The 17907-nt window shown below is 39.3% G+C and overlaps 2 protein-coding genes across 14 annotated transcripts in view; one reads left to right on the forward strand and one right to left on the reverse strand.

Annotated features, from left to right (window-relative positions):
- Positions 1 to 10851, forward strand: part of pikfyve (phosphoinositide kinase, FYVE finger containing) — a 32046-nt gene extending 21195 nt beyond the window's left edge. For all 9 annotated transcript variants that reach the window (XM_044215587.1, XM_044215588.1, XM_044215583.1 and 6 more), the window contains 16 exons: positions 1848 to 1956; positions 2043 to 2197; positions 2862 to 2958; positions 4206 to 4263; positions 4371 to 4499; positions 4589 to 4709; positions 5642 to 5737; positions 5853 to 5933; positions 6229 to 6320; positions 6434 to 6493; positions 6583 to 6759; positions 8013 to 8116; positions 8197 to 8325; positions 9108 to 9369; positions 9480 to 9554; positions 10269 to 10851. In XM_044215587.1, the coding sequence (XP_044071522.1) occupies positions 1848 to 1956; positions 2043 to 2197; positions 2862 to 2958; positions 4206 to 4263; positions 4371 to 4499; positions 4589 to 4709; positions 5642 to 5737; positions 5853 to 5933; positions 6229 to 6320; positions 6434 to 6493; positions 6583 to 6759; positions 8013 to 8116; positions 8197 to 8325; positions 9108 to 9369; positions 9480 to 9554; positions 10269 to 10384 (1861 nt within the window). In that variant the 3' untranslated portion in view covers positions 10385 to 10851. The remainder of the gene's footprint in view (positions 1 to 1847; positions 1957 to 2042; positions 2198 to 2861; positions 2959 to 4205; positions 4264 to 4370; positions 4500 to 4588; positions 4710 to 5641; positions 5738 to 5852; positions 5934 to 6228; positions 6321 to 6433; positions 6494 to 6582; positions 6760 to 8012; positions 8117 to 8196; positions 8326 to 9107; positions 9370 to 9479; positions 9555 to 10268) is intronic.
- Positions 10852 to 12429: 1578 nt separating this feature from the next.
- Positions 12430 to 17907, reverse strand: part of ankrd44 (ankyrin repeat domain 44) — a 47703-nt gene continuing 42225 nt past the window's right edge. For 2 of the 5 annotated variants that reach the window (XM_044215589.1, XM_044215591.1), the window contains exon 28: positions 12430 to 17820. In XM_044215589.1, the coding sequence (XP_044071524.1) occupies positions 17561 to 17820 (260 nt within the window). In that variant the 3' untranslated portion in view covers positions 12430 to 17560. The remainder of the gene's footprint in view (positions 17821 to 17907) is intronic. The other 3 variants (XM_044215592.1, XM_044215593.1, XM_044215594.1) reach the window with 2 other exon arrangements.

A 17907-nucleotide genomic window follows, 5' to 3' on the forward strand; every position in this document is an offset into this window, starting at 1 on the left:
CAGAGAATGATGCACTTTGACCAGAAGATCCCATTACAACGATCATAATGTGAAAAGGAATTACAATATTAGCTGCGCTGCTAGAAGAAAGACCGCAGAGACATTGACATCAAAAGGGTTTCTCTCCTTGTGAGCATGAATGGGCTCAAGGAAATTTCATGGAAATCTGCCCATTAGATTATCTTGAGTTCAAAGTTTACTTTTTGAGGCACCCAGGGGAGGCACAAAACAAAAGCTCATGAATCAGAATCAGAAATACTTTATTGATCCCCGAGGGGAAACTCTATAAATTGTCCAAAATGGAAATGTTCATCCTCTGTGGAGCATGAGTCTGTTGAGGAAATTTCATGGCAATGTCCCGCAGCTTTTGAAATTACTTGTGAACAACTGGAAAGTTTCACCTGAGAGAGGCATGCGGGGTGGGGGTCACCATAAAGACCATAATTTTCCACCGCAAATTTAACTGAACTCTGGCCTGTAGTTATATCTTGATATCGAGGGTCTAATGATAAGAGGACGTACAGACTTTAAAGCCCTTTGAGGCAAATTTGTGTTGGATTACACAATGATTATTTTCATTATCAATTAATCTGCCAGTTATTTTCTCAATTAATCGTTTGGTCTATAAAATGTCAGAAAATAGTGACAAATGTCCATTGCTTCCATTTTCCCAGAGTCCAAGATGACACATTCAAATCAAATCAGATCAGAATCAGAATCAGAAATACTTTATTGATCCCCGAGGGGAAACTCTTTTGTTTTTTGTTACAGCAGCTCGCCTATACGTCAGTGCACACAGGAATAGAAGTACTAAGCAAAAAATATAATACACTGTAATACAGGTCAGATAAATGAAGTACCTAGTGGGTATAAGTATAAAATTAAAATAAGTGTGAAGTACAAAGTGGATTTACCAGTTGAAGATAAGTATGTACGGTATAATAATACAATGTAATAATACAAGTAGTAAGTAATTGTGCATGAACTGTTAAGTGTAGCCTATTAAGATTATAATGAGACGGTGGATGTTGCACAGTCGTAATAGAAGTATGAATAAATATCAATAAATAGGGAATTTTAAACTGAAAAGAGTATATTGCACAGGAGTATTAACACAGAATATTGCACAATTATGTCAAGTATTGCAGTGATGTTAATGATCAATGTCCCGTTTAATGACTAATGATGTCATATAGACTAACAAATGTCTCGTTTTGTCTAACGAACAGTCCAAAACTGAAAGATATTCAGTTGACGTTGTTATAAAACATAGAAACAGAAAATCATCAACTGACACCAGAGAAGTATTTTTGCTTAAAAAACAACTTAAACGATAAAGCGATTATCAAAATAGTTGCTGATTAATTTTCTGACAATTGACTAATTGATTAATCTACTAATTATTGCATTGACTTTGGGCTATATAAATAAAATTGGCTTCACTTGAATTGATCTTTTACCGCCATTGGTAAGTGTTGGACGAACAGATGAACAGTCTTAGCGGCATTGCCTTTCCGCTTGCAGGGCAAAAATAAAATGAGATTAGTAATTGAGAATTTCAGGCACAAGCTAGCAGTGTTGAAAAGAAAAGAATAAATACAGCAATTAAAAAATAGTGGGAAAGAACTACAGTTGTAAAAGTCAACAGAAAGATTTAAATGCTTTCCACTCTTAGAATTGTTGTTTTTGTTGTTTTCAGTCCATTGGTAGTTGGGCTAAAGGCTAAAGCTAAAGATAAAGTGCTGCATTAATATTACGATTACAGCACCTTCATTCAGTGGTGTTTGTTTTTTTTACATATCACCTGACCACATCCAGTCCACTGTTTCCCTCTGCTCTCTCCTCAGAGTGACTCAGGTGTACTTGGCCATAGATGATCGCCTCACCTCCCTCAAGACCGACACCTTCAGTAAGACGCGAGAGGAAAAGATGGAGGACCTCTTCGCTCAGAAAGACGTAGGTTTTTCCCCAGTGTGTCAGTATGTCTCACCTCAGGGTAAAGTGGTAGTTACAGGCTCATAGTGGTGTTTCTGTGTGTGTAGATGGAGGAGGCAGAGCTGCGGAGCTGGATCGAGAAGCTTCAGGCGCGACTACAGGCCTGCTGTCTGGATTCTCCTCAGCAGCTGCAGGTTGTTCTGGAGTCGTTGGTGATGAAGAAACAGAGTCTGTGTGAGATGTTACAGTCCTGGAATGGCAGGTCAGAGTCACTACCAACTTCTTCAAATATGTTTTATTGGAGGAAAAAAAGGATATTCAGTATCATGAAATAAAAGTGACACTGACAGTTTGTTTGCAGAGAACAACATAAGAAAAAAATACACGTACATTCTCACAATACCCAAAGCCAGCTCTGGTGACAACAGATAAAAGAAATGAAATGAAAAACAAATAAACATGGTGGGAAAAAATACTTTTTCTCTAAGGTGGTCAGTGAGGATTCATGTTAATGGACTTTAGATAATCTGTAAGAGGCTGCCAGAGCTTGTTGAACTGTAAAAGTCTTTCCTTTCACAAAACCTTCAAGGTACAGAGTATTGATCAACTCATTAAACTACTGTTTGGCTATGATGGAGCTCGGCTCTCTCTCACACACTGCGATGGGCACCCGCTCATGTTTCAGGTAGCGCTTGTCCAGGTCACTGTCCGAAAAACAAATCATTAAAGCCTGTAATAATTCTTCTTCTTCAAGTACATAAGAATATGTTGTTTTTAAAGCTATAATTAAGCTGTAAGTGAGGAGCTGTGTCTCCCTGAATTTGGTTGTTGAAACGCTACTGACTTAATCAGTGCTTTTTATGTATTAGAAGGGGCAACCAGGCTCTTAATCAACTCTCTTACTCTGTTGCCTCGTTCCCTCCCAGGCTGCAAGACTTGTTCCAGCAGGAGAAAGGCAGGAAGCGTCTGTCTGTCCCTCCCAGCCCAGGCAGGCACAGACAGACCACCACGGAAGACAGCAAGGTCGGTAACATTCATTGCGTTTACATGCACATAAAGTAACGGGGTCACTGTCAGCGTTTTTCCCAGTAACCTGATTTCTTCAACACCATGAAATCAAGGATCCTGGTTTCTGTAATCGGGGTAGAGTATTAGGGAAATTAGTTTTTCCCGAGCTAGATTTCCCACGGAGAAAGTCAATTTCTTGACTATGCGTACTCGTAACCAGGTTTCTAATCGGTGTGGATGTGCAGGGCAGACAGAGGGAGGTGTTGCTGTGACAGCAGAGCATCAGGATGAAAGAAGAGATAATTACACATAGCGATACATCCTCGAATTTGAAATAATTGAATTCAAAGTCTGACTAAAGCTGAAGCGGACAGGGCGTCCTAGTGGCCTAGTGGTTAAGACTCATACAATATAACTGCACCGTCCTGGTTCGATTCCAGCCAGGGATCTTTGTTGCGTGTCATATATTGTCAGCTATTGAATAAACAAAACAAAACTGAAAGTAACACTAAATAGCTTCTATAAGTCTTAACAAGTTGGTTTCCACTGTTGAACATTTTCTCGCACTGTAGGAAAAGCTGTGCGCTCTCTCAGAACTGAGCCTGTCAGTCCAAATGCTCCAACACAGAAAACACCTGGAACAGCATTATGTTTCACAAATACAGTTAAAATAAGTCATCCGTGGTTCCAAAATAAGAGATCTGATCTGCTGCATATACGTGTTTTACAGTCACCAAGTTTAGAGCTGCAGCAATTAGTCGATCGACAGAAAATGAATCTATATAAAATGTCGATAATCAATTAATTGTCATTTATCAAGCAAAAAGGCTGAAAAATGAGATAGTTCCAGGTCCTCAAATGTGCTTTTCTTGGTCTCACATTGTAGTAATATTTATGGGTTTTAGACTGTTGGTTGGACAAATCAAGACATTTGATGAAATCACTTTGATATTGATTGGCATTTTTCACTGTTTTCTAATGATTTATAGACGATAAACGATTTATCGAGACAATAATCCTCTGGTTAATCGATAACTAAAATAATCGCTAGTTGCAGCCCTAACCACGTTACTGAAGTGGATGCAAACACACCTGATATACTGTGTAACCTTACCTTAATGTAACCCACCTGCTCATATTCATATTTGCTGAAACCTGTCAGCTTTTTTAACAGACCTGCTTCCCCACGGAGATCATTCAGGTTTAATTTAGTATGATGATAATCTAGCCTATTTTTATTTGTTTATTTATTTATTTTATAGAGTACCCTGGATTCCTCCCCCCGCAACCCCTCACCTGTGGTACAGAATGGCGAGAAAGGTGAGTTGGCTGTCACAGACCTAAATCCATCCGGGTTTATTGTTTCTGAGTGAAGCTGATTTGTGATCCTGACTGTAGTTGATGAGTTGACGTGTTTTCACTCACAGAGGACCGTCACCTCAGCACGCTGCCCTCAACCTCCTCCTCCATGCTGCTGTCACCGGGAGAACCTGGATCTGAACCAATCACACCTGTTCCCTCTTTCACCGAGCAGGACTCTGTCAGCATCCCAGAAGGTACACACAAACACACACTCATCTCTCGTAGCTTACAGTATCTCTCTAATCTGATCTCTGCTGTATAAATTCTGTTTGCTTGTTGTCAGATGTATTTGACGGACACTTGCTGGGCTCCACTGACAACCAGGTAAAGGAGAAATCCACCATGAAAGCAATTCTCGCCAACTTCCTGCCCGGCAACAGCTACAACCCCATCCCCTTCCCGTTGTAAGTAATGCACTCACTCTGGACGAGGCCAGGTGGAGTATCTTTTTGAGTGCTCACCAAATTGTGTCCGTAGCACCGAAAAACTTTGAAGACACTGAACGCTTGGTCAAAATCTTAGTCTTGTTCATGTATTCTTTGATCAGACATCGGCTGATTATAAACAAAATAGTTAATTTTCTACCGTTTTCTATTAATGTCTTAGGTTATTTACGCTGTTACAACAGTTTTGTGTTAAAAGAGCATTCATCTGACTTTAGATCCTTATTGGATCAAATGACTAAAAGATTTTTGTACTGTACCAAATCGTGTTTATACTCACGATTGGTGCGATACCAAAAAAGTTGTAGTTTTTTTTTAGTATCACTGCTGAAACTCAGGTATCGTATTAAAAATTTTGAATAACTATCAAAGCACTGCTCTCAATTTGGACTATATCTGTTTAGGGCTGTTTTTTTGTATTTTTGTATATAATATTAGTGCTGATACGATAGCTGAGTGCTGGTATTGATATAGAAATGATGCTTCTTCGATCTCTTACTTTAAATTAAGTGTTGTTTAATGCTCGCCTGGTAGACAGGTGTTACGCTTTTCTAAGTGACTGAAATGTTGCATTTTCAGTCAACTTTATTTAACAAAACACGCCAAAGTTCTCAAATGTTAAACGTGATCTACAAACAACCAGCTGTAATAAAATAGCCCTAAAACTGTCAACATTTTAGAATCATGAACTAAGAAAACAAGATTGCAGCTTTGACATCCAATGCTGAGTTTCAGTACTCGACTCATTCTGGTCAGAACCAAAAAAGTATAAAGGTTATCACTCACAAGAGCCAGCTGTCAAATGTCAAAACTAGATAAAGAAAGCAATAAAAAGATATGAGTATGGATTGTACACACAATTATTCCAAGCTTTAATGGTTTGTCTCTGACAGTGACCCGGACAAGCACTACCTGATGTACGAACATGAGCGGGTGCCCATCGCAGTGTGTGAGAGAGAGCCGAGCTCCATCATAGCCTTCGCTCTCAGGTGACAACCGCCTCCTCTGTTCAGTGAAATGGCCTCCAGAATGTAGCTTTATAAATGATAAACTATAAGCTATTTTGTAAAACATGATGTTATTGTTTCATGTATTGCATTCTAGCTGCAAAGAGTATAAAACAGCGCTGGATTATCTGTCCAAGGCATCAAACGCAGGAGGGGATGAGACTCCGCAGGTGGCCAGGTACGCAGGATTCCTGTTATTTAAATAAAATATACCAGAACAGATTTGACAAGTTGTTTCACGTAGATAGCAGCTTTTAGTTTGTTTTTAGCTGTAAATTAGAACACAATTAACAAAGCAAGAAGGAATAACATTTTTTTGGCCATGTAAACTGTGTCATACAAAAGTCAAGGCTCCGGTAGTTTTATTTTAAAAACGTTTTAACTGGTCAACTGAAATTTAGCATGTGTTAAATAAGCAGGGAGAGCTGATATATGTTTATATCTTCAATATGTTTTTTCTGTTTTCTCGTCAGTGCTGGGGAGAGTCGGGCTAAGAGCAGCCCTGCCAGGCCCAGTGAGTCGGCCTCATCCCAGCAGAGCCGCAGCAGCATGGATGATCCTCTCAGTAAGTGTTTAGGTCCACTGGTCAGATGACAACTTCATTCACTGAGGATTTAAAAACATTTAGATGTTTTTCTTGAGGTGAAGTGCTTCACTTTTATCACTGTTTTTGTGCAGAGGATGCAGACTTGGCAGATAAACAGAAGAAACAGACCCTGAATCCACATGTCGAGCTACGTGAGTGATGTCCTCAGTGTCATCCCTTTGAAGTGCTTAAGTAAATGCATCAAAGCTAACGTTAACCTCGTCTGTTGTCGAATTTGTAGAGTTCTCTGACACCAACGCCAAGTTTTACTGTCGGGTCTACTACGCCGAGGAGTTTCATAAGATGCGTGAGGTGATCATGGAGAGCCCTGAGGAGGATTTTGTCCGCTCGCTGTCCCACTGTGTCAACTGGCAGGCTCGTGGTGGAAAATCTGGTGCTGTTTTCTACGCAACAGAAGGTTGTATCTAATATCTCACAGATAAATATCACTACTACTACTACAGCCAATACCAGTGTCACAGTGAAACAACAGTTCGAGCGTCTTTAGCTTCAGTAATGTGACATATTTCTGGGTTAAATGGTACATGTGGGAGATGTTTACTTACGAGAGGGATTTGATCAAATTATTCAGATTTGACTGGAAGTTTTTATCGTCTCAAATCCAAACACACACCTACAATGATATTACTCAACTAAATATTACGACCCAAAAGCTAACAGTCAAGTGTATTTATAAATGATGGGAGGCATTAGTTTTTAGTTGTTGTTTTTTTTTTTATATAAAAGCAATATTTTTTAAATATATATATTTGGCATATACCAACAGATAACAAGATTAAGAAAAATGATTTCTTATTTCAGAGTCTAAGTGTCCTTAAACAAGACCTCAAGCCTGTCATTGGTTTGACACCAGTTGTGTTGCACAAGTTTAAAAGATAAGGCTGGCGTTATTTTATTTTTTCTTACTATCAACAAATCCCACCAAAACCAACAACGTGTTAATCCATTTCTCCATACTTTACAACTTCTGTGGCACTCAAATGCATTTGTTCCTACTGAAGACGTGAACCTTAAAAAATTAATATACACTTTCGCAAAGTTACTGGATCAGCAGTTAGTCGTGTTTTGTTGGAGACTTTTTTCAGCTGTGGATTTGTTTTTCTAGTGAGTTTTTACAGCAGCATGGTGTACTGTATGTGAGATGGACACAAAATAAACTTCAGTGCCCATTTTCATCATAACATGTGAACCAGTGCAGCAGTGTGGCTCGTTGATGTGTTTTTAATAGTTTGTGGTCAACAGTGGAGCTCTGTGGCTGATATATCAGGCTTCGAACACAACACTTGTTACTACGTCACTGTTGGTTTGGGTCTTTTTTTAATGGGATTTGTTGGCAAGAAGAAAAACACAAATTATCACCAGATTTATCCTTTAAGCAAGATGCTGAATCCCGACCTTTGTTGGTACACATTAGATGTGTAAAAATGTCACTAGAGTTTCTTACAACAAGATGTATAAGTTTTCTTTTTTTTTACTTGAGCCTTTCATTGGTTTGAGGTTTTATTCTGTTTAAAGAATAATGCTGATGTCATTCTATATTTCTATTATTGTCAACTGATCCCATGAAAAGACCAAAACCAATAATGTGTTAGTCCATCTCTTTAAAACCTGTTGATAACTGGAACCATCTCCTCTTCTGTGTCCTGTCAGATGACCGGTTCATCCTGAAGCAGATGCCCAGACTGGAGGTCCAGTCCTTCCTGGACTTTGCACCTCACTACTTCACCTACATCACCGGAGCTGTGCAGCAGAAAGTATGCATCATGAAGTAAAAGTTTCTATCTGGGGTTTACGGGCTGAGTTTAAGTAACTAACAACCATTTTTGACCCACAGCGGCCGACTGCGCTGGCAAAGATCCTGGGTGTTTACAGGATCGGTTACAAGAACTCCCAGAACAACACAGAGAAGAAACTGGACCTGCTCGTGATGGAAAATCTATTCTATGGACGCAAGATGGCTCAGGTAAGACTCAAGGCCAAAGTACGACACAGTAAATGGTAGACTTTTTTCTTTTTCTTTTTTAAAGAAGCCAAAATTCTCAAAAGTTACAAGTTGTCGTACAAGAAGTCTAATCAAATACAGTCTAAAACTGGCAACTGTCAGAAATTGTCTGGTCAAAGAAAACATAAATGGGTATAAATTTGAGCAAGCATTTGATGCCAGTGTTTTGCACATGACAGTTTTCCAAGGAATGTGTCCTTGGAAAACTGTCATGTGCAAAACACTGGCACAGTGTACCAAAAAAGTATTGGGTTTGATATCCACCCTTAACTGTACTGTGATCATACTATGACCTTGTACCAAGTTAGAAAACATTGTCACGTGTAAGAGGCAAATATTTCAAAGATTGAGATATTTGATATTTGGGAGGAATGACAGTTTTAGGCTTTGCAGGCTGTCTGAAGGTCCTGGAAAGTCTTTTTTTATACATATATATATATATATATATATATATATATATATATATATATATATATATATATATATATATATATATATATATATATATATATATATATATATATATATATATTCCTTAATTTAAAATCTGTATGTAAAATTCCACAAAGTTAAACCTTTAATTGCATTTTAGATCCCTTTTAAGTCTTATTTTCTTCGCCTTTGCTTATTCCAGTTTGAAAGCAGCTCAGTTCCAGACATGCAGAGCTTTATTTTTTCCGAGGTTCTTTAAGTTGATATGCAGATTCCCTGTCGTGTCCTCAGCTGTGACGTCTCCTCTGTAGGTGTTTGACCTGAAAGGCTCCCTGAGAAACCGGAACGTGAAAACGGACTCGGGGAAGGAAAGCTGCGAGGTGGTTCTGCTGGATGAGAACCTTCTGAAGTTGATCCACGACAACCCGCTGTACATCCGCTCCCACTGTAAGGCCATCCTGCGGGCCGCCATACACAGCGACGCCTACTTCCTCTCCAGCCACCTCATCATCGACTACTCCCTGCTGGTGGGGCGGGACGATGCCACCGATCAGCTGGTGGTCGGGATTATAGGTGAGAGGAGGAGGAGAGACGTATCGGCATCGTGTGTTAGTTTTTGTTTGCGTGTTTTGATCATTTTTCTGGTGATGTCTCTACAACAGTTTTCCCTCTGCTCTTTTCAGATTATATCAGAACATTTACCTGGGACAAGAGACTGGAGATGGTTGTCAAATCCACTGGAATCCTTGGAGGTCAAGGTAAATCTTAATCTGGCCTACACTGTTCTCCACATGCTGTTGACAACATCCATTGTAATACAGTTGGTAACTCTGGGATGCTGGCTTGATAGCTCCTTTAAGGACAGGGACTCCGATCAGAGAGAAGGGCACAGAGATCAGTCCAAATAAACTTTAATGATCACCGTCTTGTCTGTTTTTTTAACACACTGCAATGAACATTGACATCATTTTATCCCTTTTTCATGTACTTGTGAAATGTAGGTACACATACCAAGTGATTACTGTAAATTTACAAAGTAGAGCCTAACCAATATAGGATCATTATTATTATTACAGTACAAAGGAAGAGTGAAAATATTTAATACTAAATATCAATAAGGTGCAAATCCAAAATACACACAATGCCAGAAATATAAACAGCTTAACGATAAGGATCATTCTTTGTGAGTGGCATATAGATATATGTGTGCATCAACATCAAATCCAAAGTACAGGTGAGTGTATATGATTAATTCAAAATGTGCAATGATTTTGTCCATGATATTGTATATTATTGTTTTATGTAAAGCACTCTGAATCGCCTTGTCGTTGAAATGTGCTGTACAAATAAACTTGCCTTTCAAAGTGAGGAACACAACTGAATAATGGTAACAGCTCTGCTTAGATGAAACTACTTTGACTCTGTGAATGTTGTTTCCTGTCTCTGATGCCGTGGTGTGTTGTGTCCCTCAGGGAAGATGCCCACTGTGGTCTCTCCGGAGCTGTACAGAGCTCGTTTCTGCGAGGCCATGGACAAATACTTCCTGATGGTACCGGACCACTGGACTGGCCTGGGCATCAACTGCTGAGCGGTGCGTGCATGTCCAAGGGCAGTAACACAAAACGGAAACACACTCACACTCTCCTCTCGGACTTTCTATGCACAAAGACCAGTTTCCTGGACCGAGGCCTCAGTATGTGAGCGCTGTTCAACCTACCTGAGACCCACAAGTACACTGGACGTTGTAAATGTTTGAATATCGTGCAGACTAAAAGCTGACCAGTATACAGCACAGTGTCATTCCATAGGACAATTTAGATCAGTTTTTATCACTGGGGACCCATTGGAGTATTATCAGATTTGAATTTATCCCCCGCTGAAATCCTGTTTCATAGTGTTGTTATTTTATCAGTGCCATGAGTCCAACTCTTTCAGGAGGACCCACTGAAAACATTCAGTCTTGTGGTTATAGTTTGGTGAACAAACTAATTCATGTAATTTAAAATTTGTAAATGTACAGAGATTATGTAACTATTAAAAGATTATTAACACTGATTTGTTAAAGGGAAAATGGATGGATATGATGCAAAGACTATATATCTTTGGGGTTCTGGACCGCTTGACGGACAAAACCGATGTCACCTTGGTGTCTGAGAGTTTGTGGTCGCCATTTTCAACTATGTTCTGACTTTTTATATAGTAAACAACTGATTAATCACAAAACAAAGGATTAATCAGTAATGAAAATAATAGTTATTTGCTGGACGCTATTAAAGCTGCATAGTTGTCAGATTACAAAGGAGATAAATATTCAAAATGATGGCAGATAAACTACTTTTAATAATTCTCTTTGACATAGTGTGACTTTAAAACCAAATCATTTTACTTAAAGCTGCTAAAATATTTTTATATCAACGATGGATCACATGACGAGGGGTCACTCGTAGTGATGAACCCACAGAATTATCACTGGTCTCTTTCAGCTCATTGTTTTGGTTTTACGGCTGTTTTAGTTCAGTCTCTTTTTCGGCCGCAGCAGGCAGCTGTTTTCAGAGAAAAAGCTCTAAAAACCCACTGTACACTACCTGCTCAGCAGCAAACAGCAGACAGACACAGTTAGAGACTAGCTGCTGAACATAGTGGAGCATTTAGCAGCTAAAGAGCCAGATATTTCCCTCAGGAGCTGCTGGAGACCAAAAACAGAGCTAAAAGAGAGCGAATATTGGATTTACATTTGTCAGGTGATACAAACACGACTCCAAATTAATGATCATGTTGCTCCGTAGCTGCTGGATGTGTAAATAAACAACTGATTGCTAACAAGTTCAACATATCAACTTAAATGGTCTATGATATGTCAATGTTGTGTTCATGGCTTGTTTCCGCTGCCCCCAAGTGGCAAAAAAAAAAGTAACATTCAGACTAAAAATTCAAATTGGATCTTTAAACTGGAACAGAGCTTGTTTCTCCTCGAGTTACTGCAGCTTTAAGATATTTATCAAGCAAAAATTACATATTTGTTGTTTACAGCTTCTCAAATGTACAGATTTGCTGATTTTCTTTGTTTTAGAAATTGAATATCTTTGGCTTTTATACTTTTGGTCGGACAAACGTGCAGTTTGAAGATGTGACTTTGGTCTCTGGGGAAATTATGATGACCATGTAATTTCAAAATAATGGACAAATTAATTAATAATGAAACAAATCATTATCTGCAGCCCCTAGAGCTCATTAAAGCTGCATAATTTGTCAAATATTTGAACTGGTGGCAGATAAACTACTTTTAATAATACTTTTTGCCATGGTCCGACTTTAAAAACAAATGTATATCATTTTACTTAGAGCCGAACCACGAGTTCCCTCCCATTGGGATTTTCTTCCCTAATCTGTTCTTTTTCTCAGTTTGTTGGCTGTTAAAAGACTGCAGTGAATAATAAGTAAACTGATTTCCACACAAGCAAAAACACTCAAATTAGCTTCAGCAGCAAGAATGGGAATTTTCAAAGCAATACAAGTCAAAGACATCAGATCTCATTTCATTTCCACAATGTGATCTTTTTACACTGTGGAGATGAAATGAACCGTCCGCATGTCTTATGATACTGTGAAAAGGGGAAAAAACCAGCACAACAGTAACTTCAAACAGATTTTTATAATTGTACAATTTATATAAAACAAAGGGTAGCTGACAAACAGCCCTCAGCATGTCGTACTGCATCAGGAACTGGTATGAAAATCATCAGACACATGACGATAGCGATTGTCAGGACTGGTGAGGATCATTTTCCGGTAGAATAATAATACTGGCAGACAGATTCAGTCTCTCAGCAGACCTTCAGCTCAGGGACAGAAAAGACTGTGCTTGTTAACAACACGTGTGCTTATCAGCCACTAGAGTCGTCTCCATTTCAATTCAAACTGCAGCTAACACTGTTCTCAATTTAAAATAAATTCATTAATATACACACCTTGTAGTCCATTCTGAAAAGATAACTCAAATAAAACCCTTTGTTTCGTATTCAGCCGTTTAAGGTGGAGACGTCACTCTTTGTGCTCAAAGTCCTCTGTGATGGAGATTATTTTTTTCATACAAAGCTTTACGTGCTTTACGTCAACATTTATATACAAAAGCAGTTCAATTTCATATCAGTACATACCTAAGCTAACACGCACTCATACACACAACCAACTTAAAGGATGAGTCTGGAGATATTCTATCATTTTCTTCTTGTCTACAAAGTTCATGAAAAGACCGAAACCAACAATTAATTAATCCTGTTAAGTATTAAAAGCCTGACGTATCTTCTTCCTCTGAGCCACAGAGCTTCATTGTTGTCCAAAAACTATTTAAAAAACACATCATTGAGCCACACTGTTGCACTGACATGTTCCTGGATTACAATGAACACACACACTGTAGTTTATTTTAGATAGATCCCATGTAAATACTCACTAGAGCACCAAATGTGTATTAATCTGCTGTTGAAAATAGCCCCCGACAAATGCACTATTTCCTCCTGTTTATTAACATTTGATAAAAACTACAGAGTCCAGCTGTTCTAGGAAATGATTTAACCTTTTTTTTTTTTTTTAAATCAAAGTAAGTATTTGTTTTTAAAGATTTGTGTCTTCATTAGGAATGAAAGGGCTGAGAGCCACAGACCGGCTGGGGAAGTCGGAAAGTTTCGAGAGGCGGACTAACACATTGATGGTTTTGGTCTTCTCGAGGGATTTGATGACAAGAAAAATATAGAATATCACCAGCCTTCAAGGAGAGAAAACAGTGGAGTGAGACACGTCTGCATATCCCTCACACAGCGCAAACTCCTCTCAAACTGTCATTCAATGTAACAACACTGCCCACATTATGCTCGACATATTGAAGAATCATTTCACCCAAATTGCAAAAAAACAACAACATTTGGTATCTAGTGGTAGCTAGTCGTGCAAATAGTTTTGGTTTTAGTTGTCCAGGTTTTCAGATATCCACCTCTAAGATTTCTGCCTCCATGCCAACAATTAAAAATGAATCAAAACTCAACACTAATCTGTCTTTCCAGAAACAATGTCATGATTACTCCACAGACCTGAGTGCAGATTTCACTGGAGCTAAGAAAGAAAAAGAAATAGGGCTGCAATATTTTCACTATTGATTAACCTGACCATTAATAAATTAATAACAAACAAAAGCCCATCACAAGTTCCCAAAGCCAATATGTGCCAAAGCACATATTCTGATTGACTGTGTTGTCTGACCATCAGCACAAAGTCCTAAAGATCCCAGCAAATATTCATCTTTGAGAAGCTGGAACCAGTCCATTTTTGGCATTTTCGCTTTAAAAATTACTTAAACAATGAATCTATTTTGAAAACAGCTGCTGATTAATTTTCTGTTGATTCACTAATTGAATCCTTTCAGCTGTAGTACAAAAAATAGAAAAAAAGAAATCAAGAAAATAGTTGCGACGTTCTCAAAACATTCTCACTTCAAGGTCCATTTAGTGGCTGTTCTGGAGCTTTCCATCATATCACATGATCTTCTTTAGCAGAAGTTGTCATTGGGGATGTTTAAATTTTTTTTTCTGACCACTTTAAGGACTTCTCTTAAAAGATGAGCTAAAAGAAAAGGAAAAGTTCACTCTTTACAGCAGTTGACAGAACACCGTCACCTTAAGGTCCATTTAGTAGCTCTTCTGGAGCTTTTGATCACCGAATCTGGGGCATCGTTTCTGGAAATGTAGTTTTACTTTGGAGAAGCACAAATAAAATATTTATTCCGGATGTACCTTTGTTGCATGTCATCCCCCTCTCGCTTTGCCCACATTTCCTGTTTGTTCTAAAAGGCAAAAATGCACAAAAAATAATCTTTTAAACTTTCTTGTATTTCGGTCACAGCAGAAGTCTGAGGCAAATATCTCAAAACCTGGACAAACCTGCACGGCTCAATGCCACTAGGGTTTTGTGATTTTGGTGAGCTGATCCTTTAATTATAAGAATATTAAAATCTACTAACAAGATTTGTAAAAGAAAACAAAAATGAATCGACATCAAGGCACTGGACACGTTTGAGACAATGGCACATAGCTGGTAGGTAGACAAACAGGGGAGGAGAGAAAAGTGGTCAAGGTGTGTTACTTTACATGTAAGTGCTGGCAGTATTTGTACCATCGTGTAATATTTAATAAATACCACAATGAACTGAGGAGACCTAAAAGAGCTTTTTTTTTTTTTTAATCATGTCAGGAATTTGGTCTTTATGGAGAGTCTGGGCTTTCATGATTCGACGTTTAGAGCTGCCCAGGTGGGAAAAAGTTGGTCACCGTTGGCTGGTCATGGAGTCAAAACAGCGCAGGAGGCAGTTCTAGGCCACAGGATAAAATGCGGAAATCTCAGCCTTAATTCACATCTGCACAAACCCTGGGTTCATCAGCGGCTACATCCCAAGTCCCTTATTTGATTTCACCCTTCATCCTCGAGTCGGGATGGAGGAGCGATTTCCTCACCCGGAAATCAATCCGGTCTGTCGTCACGAAAGATTTGCTTTTTTCTGCTCAGAGGAGTGAGGCGGCATGAGACCAGCCCCCCTTTATTACCGGGACAAATAACAGAAGTGTAATATAACTCCCATGAAGGGAGGGGTTCTGACTGCTGGTTACGTTTTGGATCCCGGATCCGACACTGACGAATCTCTTTTGTAATCTCTTAAATGTAATGATTTAAGAATCTCTTTTCATAATCTCCTTTTTATCTCTCCTCCCTTTTTTTTTATTAGCAAAGAACAATGGAAAACACAAAGCAGGTAGTAGACTTCTCATTGTTTTTAAATGACAGCTGGTTCAATCAGCTGTAGCTAATTAACATTCCTTCTGTAAAGGTCTGTCTGTCCTCTGGTTAAGGAGCAATCTGCAGCTGGTGTCTGTATCCAGACAAAGATTGTCTGCGAGCGTAAAGACGCATCACTCTGTAACACCAACGTACGACCGAGTGGACAGTGTTTCTGTAGTTCAACAGGAACCAACAGAGTGGAGACTCTTCTCTGCAGAAATGATCAGCTGATCACCTCAGTCTATTAAAGAATCTCCCAGTTCGACTTTGATTCATATCAGATCAATATTTTAATCTGATCATAGTTGTGAATCAGGACCTTCAGTAAGTAGTACAGAACTACAGCTGTTAACTGAATGTGTGCGATACCTTAAATTAACATTTCTTATATCGTGCTGCTCACCTCGTTTTCAGGTTGTGAACATTAATTAAGTTGTCACTAAAACTTGTAAAACTGTTTCTGCCTTCTCGGCCACAAACTGCGATCAGAAATCTTTGAGTATTTTAGCCTTTGGTTACTTGCATTTGTTGAAAGGTTTATCTGATAAGATTTGATTACATTAGAAAGGATTCAGATTCAATAAGTGGATTTGAATTTGATTAAATGCTATCGAACCGCATCCTCCCACATTTAGATGTGATTTATCTTGTTAAAAATGGTGGATTTGTGTTGACTGTTGGTCTGATTAACAAAGGAGCCATAAAACAACTTTCATCATCCATCACAAAGACTTTTCCCCTTTTAACGTTTATAATGGATAATAATGTCCTCTTCATTCAGTCACATGTGAAACTATATTTTGATATGAGATATATTTACAAAATGTCCACTTTCCCTAAAATATTTAGGCTGCTTAATCGTTACTTCAAGTTATGAGACGTTCTAATTATAACCTGAATTATTATTTCAATAATGAACTTACAAACAGAATATCAATGAATGCAGACGAAATAAGTAATTCATCTAAAAAACGCGTTGCTGCCAGCAGAAATGGCTCGTGTGCATTCAGCCTCTGACGTCTCATTTCTCTAAAAACATGTTTCCTCGATTCCTGTTCTCTCGCATCTTTTCATGAATCTCTCCTCACGCCAGAGAGGGAAACGTTGACGCAATTAAGGGAACTGAGATGCACCCACTGTGTCATATCCTCTTTCCTGGTGAATATTTAAACTACTAAACATCTTATTGAAGGCTGCACACTTCACATTCCAGCCACAGCTCATCAAAACCTAAAAGCAAAATCCAAATTTATGCTTCAGTTGTTCTGTTAACAGTTAACAAGCTCTATGTACCTGCTCGTGTGACCGTTCAGTACATGTTAATTATTTACGTGTGGAAGTCGAATATTTGGTACAACAACAAGCCAAAATCATAAAAAGGTTAAAATTACACTGAACTTTCTTAATGGTCTACTTCACTTTGTACAAACACTTTAAAATGGCTTTTTTTTTTTTTTTTTTTTTAAGACAAAACAAGTCTCAGAGGCGAGCTGCTCGGCCATGCAGAGACTAAGTACCGAGGTCGGTTTGGATTTAAGCACCCGTGAGTAGAAAGAACAAACCGTGGTGTAAGTTAACACAAGCATGCAGACCCAAACCATAACTGATCCAGATTGAATCTTCTTCTTCTTCAGCCGCAGCTTCATGGAGCAAAGTATTCGGCAGCAGTAGTCAGTCCGGGGCAGAGCAGCTGCTCCGCTCACTGTTTTTGGAAAAGGGCACTAAGAAAAAGCGCTGCAGGACCTCCAGCCTGGTGCCACAGGAGGGCCATTCTGTACATGAAGATACAGACACTGCAAACATCCAAGCTGTGTCAAGTCTCTACCCTTCTCTCTCAAGAGTGCACGTTACAGACTAAAACACTGCATCATTCCTGGGGCTTGTTAAAAGTTCAGGTGCACAGTTCGAGGTAGGAGGGTAGAGAGTCTGTTCCGAGGGGTCAGAAGGTTTCTGAGTCCTCAGAGTCGTTCTCGGTGGTTCCCTCGCTGGAGGGTCCGGAGGGGTTCCTGGGGCTACGTGGCCCCCGAGGGCCGGTGCCTGGGCCTTTACCCCCCTGGTGGGGCAGCTGCCTCAGCAGGGAGCCTGGGGAGGGAGCCCCGGAGCTGCAAGGGGAGCAGAAAGGCATCATGGTAGCCAGAATGAGAGCCAGACAGTCAGCCACCTCTCTACTAGGAGCACAAGCCAGAGCAGGCGTCAGACCTGAGGTAGAGAGACAGAGGGGACGAAAGAAAGAAAGAAGGAAGGGGGGGCAGAAAGAAAAGGGAGAAAGGAGGAAGAGGAGAGCGA

This window comes from Siniperca chuatsi, linkage group LG12 (assembly GCF_020085105.1).
Source record: "Siniperca chuatsi isolate FFG_IHB_CAS linkage group LG12, ASM2008510v1, whole genome shotgun sequence".
NCBI classification, from domain to species: domain Eukaryota; kingdom Metazoa; phylum Chordata; class Actinopteri; order Centrarchiformes; family Sinipercidae; genus Siniperca; species Siniperca chuatsi.